This window comes from Oncorhynchus nerka, linkage group LG22 (assembly GCF_034236695.1).
Source record: "Oncorhynchus nerka isolate Pitt River linkage group LG22, Oner_Uvic_2.0, whole genome shotgun sequence".
Taxonomy (NCBI): domain Eukaryota; kingdom Metazoa; phylum Chordata; class Actinopteri; order Salmoniformes; family Salmonidae; genus Oncorhynchus; species Oncorhynchus nerka.
Genome location: NC_088417.1, coordinates 89,997,420 through 90,011,409, shown reverse-complemented (window position 1 = coordinate 90,011,409; position 13,990 = coordinate 89,997,420). Strand labels below are relative to the sequence as shown.

Here is a 13,990-nt window from a genome sequence, read left to right as displayed (position 1 = left end):
TTGGTTTTTTGGCAACATCCTGTACATTTGAACCTCTGTCATGAAAAATCATTTAGCAAAGGCTTAGAGTTGAGAGTTTGCCACAACTTTGATCAAATAGTTGCAATTCCTGAGCTGTCCATCTTGACCTGTTGTTGCTGGATTTGAGTCCAATTGAGTTATTTTGCTGTTCAAATGTATGAGCCACAATGTAACATTTACATCCTTGTGACTTCAAATATAAGAGTGGAGCATTGTTCCAAGACAATCCATTTTTTTGGTTCCAAGTTAAGAATCTGGTATTTTGAACATTCAGTCAATAGTGCACGGATTTCCTCTTCTGGTATTTTTGAAGTACCTTAATCTGTCCATCAGGACATCACTCTCAGTGGTGGGATCAGACACCAACCAACCGTCATGACATACTATAGGTCAGTGGTTCCCAATTAGGGGTACTTGGCCTATCCACAGGGGGTACTTGAGAAGACTCATGAGACCATAGGCCTACTGTTATAATGCACATGAGGGGGTACTTAAAACCCTTAAGGTCGATGTGCCCGTGGAAATCTAAATAGCGTAATATAAAAATCCCCATAAAAATCTGTCAATTTACACTAGAGATGTATGTTTTTTTTGCATTAGATCCACTTCCGCATCTGCAGTGAAAGGTGAGAGAGCTAGAGCGGTGTTTATCAGACCATGACACATCCAGAAAATCGGTCTTCTCACAAAATCGTCTGTAGCGTCCGAATGGTTTGGCCTAGAAACTATCATGTTTTGCTCTACGACCCACACAAGCGTCTTGGGACTCGTCTGAAGTCGGTGCAGCCGATCTGCCAACTTCTGTCGGTAGTTTCCGAACAGTTGGGGCTACACACAAATATGACCCGTCTGTGGAAAGGTGAGACTCTCCGAACACGTACATGTTTTGCTCTATTATGTCCACAGGCCTCACAAGACTTGTCTGAAGGTCCCCCGGTACCAGTTGAAAAGATTTATGGAAGTACAGTACCAGTCAAAGTTTGGACACACCTACTCATTCAAGGGTTTTTCTTTATGTTTACTATTTTCTACATTGTAGAATAATTAATCATTAACACATATGGAATCGTGTAGTAACCAAAAAGGTGTTAAACAAATCAAAATATATTTTATATTTGAGGTTCTTCAAAGTTGCCACCCTTTGCCTTGATGACAGCTTTGCACACTCTTGGCATTCGCTCAACCAGCTTCATGAGGAATGCTTTTCCAACAATCTTGAAAGGAGTTCCGACATATGCTGAGCACTTGTTGGCTGCTTTTCCTTTACTCTGCAGTCCAACTCATCCCAAACCATTTCAATTGGGTTGAGGTCGGGTGATTGTGGAGGCCAGGTAATCTGATGCAGCTCTCCATCACTCTCCTTCTTGGTCAAATAGCCCTTACACAGCCTGGAGGTGTGTTGGGTCATTGTCCTGTTGAAAAACAAATGATAGCACAAACCAGATGGGATGGCGTATCACTGCAGAATGCAGTGGAAACCATGCTGGTTAAGTGTGCCTTGAATTCTAAATAAATCACAGACAGTGTCACCAGCAAAGCACCCCCACACCATCACACCTCCTCCTCCATGCTTCACGGTGGGAACCACACATACGGAGATCATCCGTTCACCTACTCTGCATCTCACAAAGACACAGCAGTTGGAACCAAAAATATTAAATTTGGACTCATCAGACCAAAGGACAGATTTCCACCGGTCAAATGTCCATTGCTCGTGTTTCTTGGCCCATGCAAGGCTCTTCTTCTTATTGGTGTCCTTTAGTAGTGGTTTCTTTGCAGCAATTCGACCATGAAGGCCTGATTCACGTAGTCTCCTCTGAACAGTTGATGTTGAGATGTGTCCGTTACTTAAAGCATTTATTTGGGCTGCAATTTCTGAGGCTGGTAGCTAATGAACTTATCCTTTGCAGCAGAGGTAACTCTGGGTCTTCCTTTCTTGATGGTTTTTGTGACTGCACTTGAAGAAACTTTCAAAGTTCTTGAAATTTTCCAGACTGACTTACCTTCATGTCTTAAAGTAATGATGGACTTTCATTTCTCTTTGCTTATTTGAGCTGTTCTTGTCAGAATATGGACTTGGTCTTTTACCAAATAGGGCTATCTTCTGCATACCACCCCTACTGATTGGTTCAAACGCATTAACCTCTCTTGGGTAGGGGGCAGTATTTTCACCTCTGGATGAAAAGTGTGCCCAAAGTAAACTGCCTGTTACTCAGGCAGAAGCTAGGATATGAATATAGTTGGTAGTTTTGGATAGACAACACTCTGAAGTTTCTAAAACTGTTAAAATTAGTCTGTGAGTATAACAGACCTCATATGGCAAGGCGAAAACCTGAGAAAAATCCAACCAGGAAGTGGGAAATCTTTTTGTAGTTTTTCAAGTGATTGCCTATCCAATATCCAGTGTAAATGGGGTCAGATTGCACTTCCTAAGGCTTCCACTGGATGTCAACAGTCTTTAGAAAGTTGTTTCAGGCTTCTATTGTGAAAGGGGAGAGAATAAGACCACTCACAGTAAGTGGCTCAGCTGAAAGCCATGAGTTGTTTATCGCGCGCGGCCGTGAGCGCAAGCTCAGTTCCCTTTCCTTTCTAATGACAACGGAATTGTCCGGTTGGAATATCATTGAAGATTTACGATAAAAAAATCCTAAAGATTGATTATATACATCGTTTGACATGTTTCCACAAACTTTAATGGAACTTTTTTGACTTTTCGTCTGGACTTAGTGCCCGCGCTTTGTGCATTTGGATTACGCGAACAAAAAGGAGGTATTTGGACATAAATATGGACTTTATCGAACAAAACAAACATTTATTGTGGAACTGGGATTCCTGGAAGTGCATTCCGATGAAGATCATCAAAGGCAAGTGAATATTTATAACGCTATTTCTGACTTTTGTTGACTCCACAACATGGCGGGTATCTGTATGGCTTGTTTTGGTGGCTGTACTCAGATTATCGAATGATATGCTTTCGCCGTAAAGCTTTTTTGAAATCTGACACAGCGGTCGCATTAACCTCATAGTCCGACCAAACCCGTATGCGGTAGCGTAACTACAGCCTCAAGCTCATTAGCATAACGCAACGTTAGCGATTTCTAAAAATCGCAAATGAAATGAAATAAATATGCCTGTTCTCAAGCTTATCCTTTTCTTAACAATCCTGTCGTCACAGATTTTCAAAATATGCTTTAGAACCAGAGAAAATCACTAATTTGTGTAAGAGTGGTGATAGCTAGCTTAGCATTAGCGTTAGCATTTAGCACGCAACATATTCACAAAAACCAGCCAAGGAATCAAATAAAATAATTTACCTTTGAAGAACTTCAGATGTTTCAATGAGGAGACTCTCAGTTACATAGCAGATGTCCAGTTTTTCCTGAAAGATTCTTGTGTAGGACACATCGTTACCTTTTGTTACTATGCATATGGCTACCGAAACTAACCGAAAATTCAGTCACCTACATGTCGAACTTTTTTCCGAATTAACTCCATAATATCGACTGAAACATGGAAAACGTTGTTTGAATCAATCCTGAAGGTGGTTTGTCATATTTCTCTCCATTGAAAGCACCGTCCTTGTAGCCTGGTTTGTTCTGAGATTTGAATGGAAAAATACCGGGACCTGACTTTTGCGCACCGATTGCCACGCAGACACCAAGCGGGACACCTGGTAAATGTAGTCCCTTATGGTCAATCTTCCAATGATATCCCTACAAATACGTCACAATGCTGCAAAGACCTTGGGGAAACAAGAGAAAGAGTCCGTTCATTCCTGTCGCATTCACAGCCATATAAGGCGATCATGGAAAACGTAGCCTCAGAAATCCTGTTCATTTCCTGGTCGGTCATACATCTTGGTTTTGCCCGAAGCATTTGTTCTAAGGGACTCACAGTGAAAATCTTTGCATTTCTGGAAACGTAAGACTGTCTTCTTTCCAAAACTATCAATTCCAAGCATATTCGAGCATCTTTTCGTGACAAAATATTGCGCTTAAAACGGGCACGTCTTTTTATCCAAAAATGAAATACTGCCCCTAGAGTCTTAACAGGTTAAGGAGAAGTTTATCTTTAATCCTATGTATAACACTTGTATCTTTCATCAACCTTTATGATGAGTATTTCTATAAATTGATGTGGCTCTCTGCAAAATCACCGGATGTTTTGGAGGCAAAGCATTACTGAACATAACCCGCCAATGTAAACTGAGATTTTTGGATAAATATGAACTTTATCGAACAAAACATACATGTATTGTGTAACATGAAGTCCTATGAGTGCCATCTGATGAAGATCATCAAAGGTTAGTGATTCATTTTATCTTTATTTCGGCTTTTTGTGACGCCTCTCTTTGGCTGGAAAATGGCTGTATGTATTTTTGTGACTAGGCGCTGACCTAACATAATCGCATGGTATGCTTTCGCCGTAAAGCCTTTTTGAAATCGGACACTGTATAATAGTTGTATGTTTGAGGAATTTTAATTATGAGATTTCTGTTGTTTGAATTTGGCGCCCTGCAATTTCACTGGATGTTGGTCAGGTGGGACGCTACCGTCCCACGTAGCCTAGAGAGTTAAGAAGGAAAGAAATTCCACAAATGAACTTTTAACCAGGCACACCTGTTAATATAAATGCATTCCAGGTGACTACCTCATGAAGCTGGTTGAGAGTGTTCAAAGCTGTCATCAAGGCAAAGGGTGGCCACTTTGAAAAATCTCAAATCTCAAATATATTTTGATTTGTTTAACACTTTTTTTTATTTACTACATGATTCCATATGTGTTATTTCATAGTTTTGATGTCTTCACTATTATTCTACAATGTAGAAAATAGTTTAAAAAAAGAAAAACTCTTGAATGAGTACGTAGGTGTGTCCAAACTTTTGACTGGTACTGTATATATGGAGACAGTTTAGCGCCAAAAATAAGGGGTTAAATACATGTAAAAAAAGAAATATATACAAATGTTAACTGATCTTTCTTATATCTCTCAGATATAATACAGTCATTTCAGAACAAACATCCTTTAGATTTATGTGGTACAAATTTTTCATCAAATTATTATTATTATTTTTATTCTTCTTGGGGTCTTACAATTCAAAATCAAATAGCAAAAATATCCTTGGTATGACCTTGGTGGTATAGTAACCAATAAAGGTTGGGAACCACTGCTGTAGGTTGCGGTACAATACGATGGTAGAATATTCATAGAATTTCCATGTTTGACAGAAATCTTTTCAATTCTCAATCGGTTTCTTTCTGCTTGTTTTGCTTCTCCTCTTCTCTACATGTCCCCTTTACAGGTATGGGTGAACTCAGTCACAGAGATCAGTGTAGATGACCTGAGTGCTGAGGACAGTGACTCTCCACCGGAGGACCTAGAGTTCATCGTGACCCCGCCTAGTAACGGTCACCTGGCCCTGAAGAGCGCCCCCTCCAGGCACATCCTCAACTTCACCCAGACACACACCCTCCACGGACAGCTGGTGTTTGTCCACAGTGGTGAGACTATGAATACTGGATAATAGATATCAATAGGAGGTAGCTGCTCTTACAGAATAGAAGGTTAGTAGCACTGAAGTGTGCCATCAAAATGCTGGAGATGCAAGTGGACAATATACGACATGCAAGTTAGACATACAAGTCATATCCCTGTTCTGGTGCTTTATAAGGGTTATAACCACAGACATATGTAGAGTAGTATATCTAACGACCAGAAGCATTAATACATACTTTTGTTCCTTGCAGGTGCCTTGTCGGGAGGTTTCCACTTCCAGGTCAATGATGGGGTGAACTTTGCCCCCCGACAGATCTTCAGCACCACGGCACGCTCCCTGGTCCTCAGCCTGGAGCGGAACCACGCCCTCACAGTGTTCCCAGGTAACAGTAACTAGATACACTGGTATGGGATGCAACTCAATATTAGGAAGGTGTTCCTAATATTTGGTATACTCAGTGTATATAGACTTTCAACTAAGCCCTCACAGTGTTCCCAGGTAACAGTAACTAAATATATAGAACATGAACCAGTTATGCTGTTCCCAGGTAACGTAACAGGAAATATAACTATAGCCACCCCCTACACCATAATCAGAATAAAGGGTATTGTTCTAAAGAGGAAAATCTTGGTACAGTTCACAAAGTGAATATATAAAACATATAGAACACCCCCCTCCCCCACCGCCGCCGCCACCTGCATTAGCCTCATTGTCTAGCCTGGTCCCAGATCCATCTGTGCTGTCTTGCCAACCCTTTTGGTGTTTCGCATGACAATGACCATCGGAGTTGTCAAGGCAGCACAAACAGATCTGGAACCAGGCTAGTAAACCCCTAGTCTTTCTGTTGCAGTATAAAGTCATTCTCAGCCTGTACTGAATCAGATGATCATGGTGCCAGCTGCCAGCCTGTACTGAATCAGATGATCATGGTGCCAGCTGCCAGCCTGTACTGAATCAGATGATCATGGTGCCAGCTGCCAGCCTGTACTGAATCAGATGATCATGGTGCCAGCTGCCAGTCTGTACTAAATCAGATGATCATGGTGCCAGCTGCCAGTCTGTACTGAATCAGATGATCATGGTGCCAGCTGCCAGCCTGTACTGAATCAGATGATCATGGTGCCAGCTGCCAGCCTGTACTGAATCAGATGATCATGGTGCCAGCTGCCAGCCTGTACTGAATCAGATGATCATGGTGCCAGCTGCCAGCCTGTACTGAATCAGATGATCATGGTGCCAGCTGCCAGCCTGTACTGAATCAGATGATCATGGTGCCAGCTGCCAGTCTGTACTGAATCAGATGATCATGGTGCCAGCTGCCAGCCTGTACTGAATCAGATGATCATGGTGCCAGCTGCCAGTCTGTACTGAATCAGATGATCATGGTGCCAGCTGCCAGCCTGTACTGAATCAGATGATCATGGTGCCAGCTGCCAGCCTGTACTGAATCAGATGATCATGGTGCCAGCTGCCAGTCTGTACTGAATCAGATGATCATGGTGCCAGCTGCCAGCCTGTACTGAATCAGATGATCATGGTGCCAGCTGCCAGTCTGTACTGAATCAGATGATCATGGTGCCAGCTGCCAATCAGATGATCATGGTGCCAGCTGCCAGCCTGTACTGAATCAGATGATCATGGTGACAGCTGCCAGCCTGTACTGAATCAGATGATCATGGTGCCAGCTGCCAGCCTGTACTGAATCAGATGATCATGGTGCCAGCTGCCAATCAGATGATCATGGTGCCAGCTGCCAGCCTGTACTGAATCAGATGATCATGGTGACAGCTGCCAGCCTGTACTGAATCAGATGATCATGGTGCCAGCTGCCAGCCTGTACTGAATCAGATGATCATGGTGACAGCTGCCAGCCTGTACTGAATCAGATGATCATGGTGCCAGCTGCCAGTCTGTACTAAATCAGATGATCATGGTGCCAGCTGCCAGTCTGTACTGAATCAGATGATCATGGTGCCAGCTGCCAGTCTGTACTGAATCAGATGATCATGGTGCCAGCTGCCAGCCTGTATTGAATCAGATGATCATGGTGACAGCTGCCAGCCTGTACTGAATCAGATGATCATGGTGCCAGCTGCCAGCCTGTACTGAATCAGATGATCATGGTGCCAGCTGCCAGTCTGTAAATCAGATGATCATGGTGACAGCTGCCAGCTTTTACCAGCTGGTTATGTGGTAGGTTGCTAAGTAACTTAATCATAATTAACTTACCAGCCATTATGCCTCCTGGCCAGAGGCCTGGTTTATCAAGATCATAGGATAACGGAGGTGGCATAGTCTTACATTATACAGAAAGGTGATTCAATCGCCCTTGAGACCATGCTACCGGTATCTTCCAAGATAATGTTGTCTAGAGAGCTGCATGTAACACCCCACCTGAAAAAAACATGCAATAGCTACTTAGACTGCCTGTCTCTGTCCTGGTTATGTTTGTAATACTGCAATGTCCTTGTAGTTACAACAGACAATGAAGTTTGTACAACCTGCCGATCATGTCTTTCATAGTTACAACTTGTAGTTACAACAGAAGTTTGTACAACCTGCCGATCATGTCTTTCATAGTTACAACTTGTAGTTACAACAGAAGTTTGTACAACCTGCCGATCATGTCTTTCATAGTTACAACTTGTAGTTACAACAGAAGTTTGTACAACCTGCCGATCATGTCTTTCATAGTTACAACAGCTACTCTGTAGGTTTTATCCCTACTAAACACGGTCCTGTTTTTTCTCTGCAGGCTCTGTGAATACCATCTCTCAGAATAACCTTCTGGTGGTAACCAATGACAACGGTGACATGGGAGGGAACCACTCCATCCTTTACAATGTTACCAGTCCTCCAAAGCTGGGTAGACTGGTCAGAAAACAGACAGACAACTCTACTGCAGAGATCTCCTTCTTCACACAAGACATGGTAATGCAATATCACTTCTTAGAGACACAGTTTTATTTATGTTTGGCACAGTTATGTTGACTTTAGAAGACACATTTTAAGAGTGTCTTTGCAACAATAGCTTGGATTTTGAAGTTAAAATATCCCTATCTTTCTTGTTTCTCTGTTGTCCTGTTATTTTAGGTGAATGAGGGTTTGATTAGTTATGACCAAACCCATCCTGAATCGTTGGGATGGATGACTACAGACTCCTTCACTTTCACAGTGTCTTCGTCCCCTGTCTCTCTGCAACCTCAAGTCTTCAGCATCCATATCTCCTATGAACATGCTCCTGCAGAGCGCAACACCATCCTCACTGCTAACACTGGTGGGTCAGTTAGTCTGTGTTGCTGTTAGACAGACAGACAGACAGACGAAGGCTCTACTGGACTCTTGACAGTAGTATTCCCAGCTAACCTACCCTGCAGAATACAATCACTGGTCCAAAACCTCAAGTTAAACTTTTGAATTTATTCTTATTTGCAATGACAATCCTGATATTTATGAATGTTCAATAAAAGCGGTTTGTTTATGTGTGTATGTTGTTCTTCTCTGTTACCAGGTGCTGTTGTGACTGAAGGTGGCAGATTGGTGATTGACAAGATGCAGCTGGATTCCTCTAACCTGCTGGGCAAGCTGTTGGAACCCCAGCGACGTTCCTACGAGGTCTGGTACCACGTCACCTCTCTACCCCAGCACGGCATAATCACAGTGGGAGAACGCAACCTGACCAGCGCCAAACCCAACTTCTCCCAGTTCATCCTGGATAAGCTTGGAATCACATACCAGCACGACGACTCCGAGACGACCCAGGACTTCTTCACCTTTGAGGTTTGGCTGAACCGTAAGGGCCAGCCTCCCCAGAGACCCTCAGAGCCCAGCATGATAGTAACAGAGTCGTTTGACCTCACAGTGACCCCTGTCAATGACCAGCCGCCCCTGCTCCGGACCAAGGCCCCCAGTCTGAGGCTGGTGCAGGGGGACACTGTGGTCATCAGCCCTGAGAACCTCCTGGTGGAAGACCTGGACACCCCTCCAGAAGAGATCCATTACAAGGTCTTCTTCATGTCATCTTTTACCGTCCTTTACAGGGCTCACAACCCCTTATCGTTTACACCTTACTTGTTGTTGTCATTTTTACAGTAATTCTGTTTTCCCTCCTTACTTTTTTCTGTGAGTTGTTGAGACACGTCTGTGAAATACATTGACGTTTTATTTGATTTGATTTAGGTGATCAGCAAACCCAACAATGGCTTCCTGTCTCTAGGAGAACAGCTGAATGAGACAGTGTCTGCCTTCTCACAGGCGGACATCAACCATGGTAGACTCCACTTCGTCCAGGACGGAGAACCCTCTTCAGGAGTGTTCTACTTCAGTGTGACTGATGGGTTCCACCGGCCGCTATACAAGCTCTTCAACCTGGAGGTCACTGCAGCAACCGTCTCCATGGTGAACAACACAGGATTGAGGCTGGTACAGGGTCAGACAACTGCTACATTGACAACAGAACACCTGGCTGCAGAGACCAATGGGAGACACAGTGTGACGATTCACTATAGAGTGACCACACCACCACACCACGGCAGTCTCCTCATGTCCGACCTGCCAGTCAGTGAGTTTAACCAAGAGGACCTTCACTCATGCAGACTGTCCTATCACATGACGGACCTCACCTCCTCCTCAGACAGCTTTGAGTTCACAGTCTCGACACCGGAGAGCAACATGACCGCTCAGATGTTCAATGTCACGGTCCGACCGCTCATCCATTTCAGCGAGCGTGTCCTGATCCCGAGTGGCATCGCCGTGAAACTGAGGAAGGTCTATCTGGACGCCACAGACCTCGCCACACTCAGCAGGAGTGACCCTGTCTTCCACATCCTGTCCCCGCCCAAACACGGCAAGCTGGTCAAGGTGACCTTTGACCTATCGGACGGCGCCAATCACTCGGTGGAGTCGTTTACCTTCCGGGACGTGGTGCAGGGCAGGGTGGCCTTACAGGAGACCCTGGTACAACAAAGACCCAGCAACAACATCGCCGATCAATCAACATCTTTACTGTCCCAACTAGGGACTGCCGACAACAACACAACAGAGATCCATGTGTCCATGCTCAATGACTCCTTTTCATTCCTTCTGAGGGCGGATAATGTTCAGCCGGCTGTAGGAGAGTTTTTATTCACCATCGTGCCATACGAAGAGAGTTTGAACCACACGACCAGGTCACCTGGGCGCAATCAAACCACAGGCGGCAGAGGGACTACGATCCACTCTGCAACCCACCCTCACACCACAAACCACAAGACCCACAACAAGACCCTACAGAAGCAGTTCAAAGCCCGTCACCACTGGGGGAACCAGACCCACAGAGGTCACCCCATGATCCCCACCGTCCCTGGAAAAACCCATGGGAAACACAACATCCACGGCCCCCAAAGAATCACCCCAGTTCGGGGAGAGTCCCTGCCCCGGCCGGCCTCCGACCCCCTGCTGCTCATCCTGCCCTTCCTGGCCTGCCTGCTGCTCATCGTCATCCTGGTGGTCCTGATCCTGGTGCTGCGCCACCGCAGGGAGAAGAGGGCCTTATCCAGAGGGCTCATCCAGGAGCTGGCGGCTGCAGTCAGAGATGGAGGCCCAGAGGGGAGCCCCTACCTGGGCAGACCGGAGAGGAGCATTGCGGTCCCCTCAGTGGTGGTGACTCCGCTGCTGGGCCCTAATAGTTGCCCCGGTACTCCGGTCCTCAATGTGCTGCGTAGGGGAACGCTGGCTCCACGTGACCCTTGTCTGCTGCTCTGGGCGGTAGACGCTGTTCCTGATATGGTACAGGCCCAGCAATGTCAACACCCCGAGCCCACTCTGAGAGACAACCAGTACTGGGTGTAATTGATCCACAGCTCATACCCCTACACTGAAACAGGGATACTAACTAAACTTTATACTATTGAGTAACTATTGAGTACCCCCACACCTACCCTGAGAGACAACCAGTACTACGTCTGATTGAACCCATACATACCCTGAAACACAGAGACTTGGTTTAACCTTGCACCCAATATACTGTAACTATTGACTACTGGTGTTTGCAATGTTGGTGCTGTTTGCTGGTTTCATTGTGAACTTGATTTTGGGTCCTTATATAGAAAGTTCTTAATTGGTTCTACAATTCACCCTGTTACAATGTTTTATTTGTGGCAGCTTACTATTTTACTTTGGTTTTATTGGGATTTTATATTTTATACGTTATTTGACCAATTAGTTTTGCGAAAAGATGTTTCATTATAACTTTTCACAATGGCTTCAAAAACCTGTCAGTTTTTTTTCAGACCAGTAAACTGTTTATTTTTTTTAGTGTAGTTGGATAATTCTATTACAGTATTTATGCTTCCTGTTTTATAAAATATGTATGTTTCAGTTTGCGGTTACACTATGTAGTTTACATTAATCTGACTAACGTAGCAATGCACTGTACATACACATCTGCTTGTAGCTTGAAACAGGAACTGAGACTACATTATATCTGTTTTCAAGAAGGTGCCTTTAGTTTGAATGCAGTCAGTCAGCCATGATGTTGTAATGGTCACAATGTCTTCTAGTCTGGTTAGGAACAATAGACCAAATACTTGACTAACACACTTTTTTTGTTGTAAATAATTATACTGACATGCATGTCTTCACTCATTATCCAGTATTTTATAACCATATGATAACTTGAACACACACCTGTTCATCACGCATGTCATGCCTGATTCAGTGTTTCCATTGGCTAGTAAATATGCAGCCCACTATTTCTATAAAAAGACTTGACACGCTCTTTGTTTATAAATAATGCATGTCTTCATCCAGTCTTTTTGTAACCAAATGATAACTTTATCATGCCTGTGCTTCAGTGTTTTAAATGTCTGAATACAAAGTACTATACTGTACATGTAAATAAATACAGTATGCAGTCAAATATTTCTATGGTAATAAAGATGAGCTATAATGAGAACACATACTACACCAGTCGATGTGGGCTCATCTGTGCTGCAGCCTGCACTAAACACGTCTGTATTTTTCAAATCAAATATTTGTGTTATATATAGGTTGTGTACTGGGCTGTGAAAACCTATTTGCTCCCTTTCTGAGTGTCTCTACTTTTGCATATTTGTTGATACGGATTGTTCTTCAACCAAAACCTAATATTAGATAAAGGGAACCTGAGTGAACAAATAACACAACAGTGACATACTTATTTAATTGATTTCATAAACAAAGTTATGCAACACCCAGTGCCCCTGTTTGAAAAAGTAATTGCCCCCTTAAACTCAATAACTGGTTGTGCCACTTTTAGCTGCAGTGGCTCCAACCAAACACTTCCTGTAGTTGTTGATCAGTCTCTCACAATGTTGGCCCACTCTTCCATGCAGAACTGATTTAACTCAGTGACATTTGTGGGTTTTCAAGCATGAACTGCTTTTTTCAAGTCCTGCCACAACATCTCAATTGGGATTAGGTCTGGACTTTGACTAGGCCATTCCAAAACTTCAAATTTGATGCTTTTTAAGCAATTTTCATGTATACTTGATTGTGTGTTTTGGGTCATTGTCTTTCTGCATCACCCAGCTGCACTTCAGCTCACAGACGGATGGCCTGACATTCTCCTGTAGAATTCTCTGATACAGATCAGAATTTATGGTTCCTTCTATTAAGGCAAGTCGTCCAGGTCCTGAGGCAGCAAAACATCCCCAAACCATCACACTACCACCACCATGCTTGACCGTTGGTATGAGGTTCTTACTGTGGAATGCAGCTTTTGGTTTTCGGCAGGCATAATGGGACCCATGTTGTCCAAAAGCCATACTTTTGATTCATCTGTCTATAGAACATTCTTCCAAGAGTTATCCTGGTGCTCCCAGGTTCTTTTTGGCAAATGTTAGTCAACTTTGTGGACGAGATGGGTCGCATTATGTCTGGTGAAAACCAAACACTACATTCCACAGTAAGAACGTCATAGGAATAGTCAAGCATGGTGGTGGTAGTGTCTAATATTCTGTTTTGGTTGAAGATCTGACCAAATTCAGTATAAAAAATATGCAAAAATAGAGAAAATCAGAAAAGGGGCAAATACTTTTTCCTGGCACTGTAGATGTTTTATCATGTGTTGGCTGGCTATGTTTTATTTTGAAGAACTCTGAGTTTATAGCTAATGCACTGTAGATGTTTTATCATGTGTTGGCTGGCTATGTTTTATTTTGAAGATCTCTGAGTTTATAGCTAATGCACTGTAGATGTTTTATCATGTGTTGGCTGGCTATGTTTTATTTTGAAGATCTCTGAGTTTATAGCTAATGCACTGTAGATGTTTTATCATGTGTTGGCTGGCTATGTTTTATTTTGAAGAACTCTGAGTTTATAGCTAATGCACTGTAGGCCTACACAGGAAAGTGACTTGTGCCAGCTCAGTATTGCAGACTGTAAATCGTCTTAAATGAGTAGCCTATGTTGGTCTGGACTGACCTTTTCAGTTGCCATAAAGACTAGAGTACA

The 13,990-nt window shown here is 43.5% G+C and overlaps 1 protein-coding gene and 1 long non-coding RNA gene across 4 annotated transcripts in view; one reads left to right on the top strand and one right to left on the bottom strand.

The window, feature by feature from the left end:
- The window catches only part of LOC115105973 (uncharacterized), a 26,583-nt gene extending 14,052 nt beyond the window's left edge, over positions 1–12,531 (bottom strand). For 2 of the 3 annotated variants that reach the window (XR_003859949.2, XR_010460590.1), the window contains exon 1: positions 5,754–5,842. This is a non-coding gene — a long non-coding RNA (uncharacterized LOC115105973). Of the gene's footprint in view, positions 1–5,753; positions 5,920–12,459 lie in introns of those variants that run through there. The other variant, XR_010460589.1, reaches the window with a different exon arrangement.
- Positions 1–13,990, top strand: part of LOC135563833 (chondroitin sulfate proteoglycan 4-like) — a 31,914-nt gene extending 17,924 nt beyond the window's left edge. The window contains exons 12-17 of the mRNA XM_065007556.1: positions 5,324–5,522; positions 5,769–5,900; positions 8,274–8,449; positions 8,612–8,795; positions 9,030–9,523; positions 9,698–13,990. Coding sequence (XP_064863628.1) covers positions 5,324–5,522; positions 5,769–5,900; positions 8,274–8,449; positions 8,612–8,795; positions 9,030–9,523; positions 9,698–11,347 — 2,835 coding nt within the window. The 3' untranslated portion in view covers positions 11,348–13,990. The remainder of the gene's footprint in view (positions 1–5,323; positions 5,523–5,768; positions 5,901–8,273; positions 8,450–8,611; positions 8,796–9,029; positions 9,524–9,697) is intronic.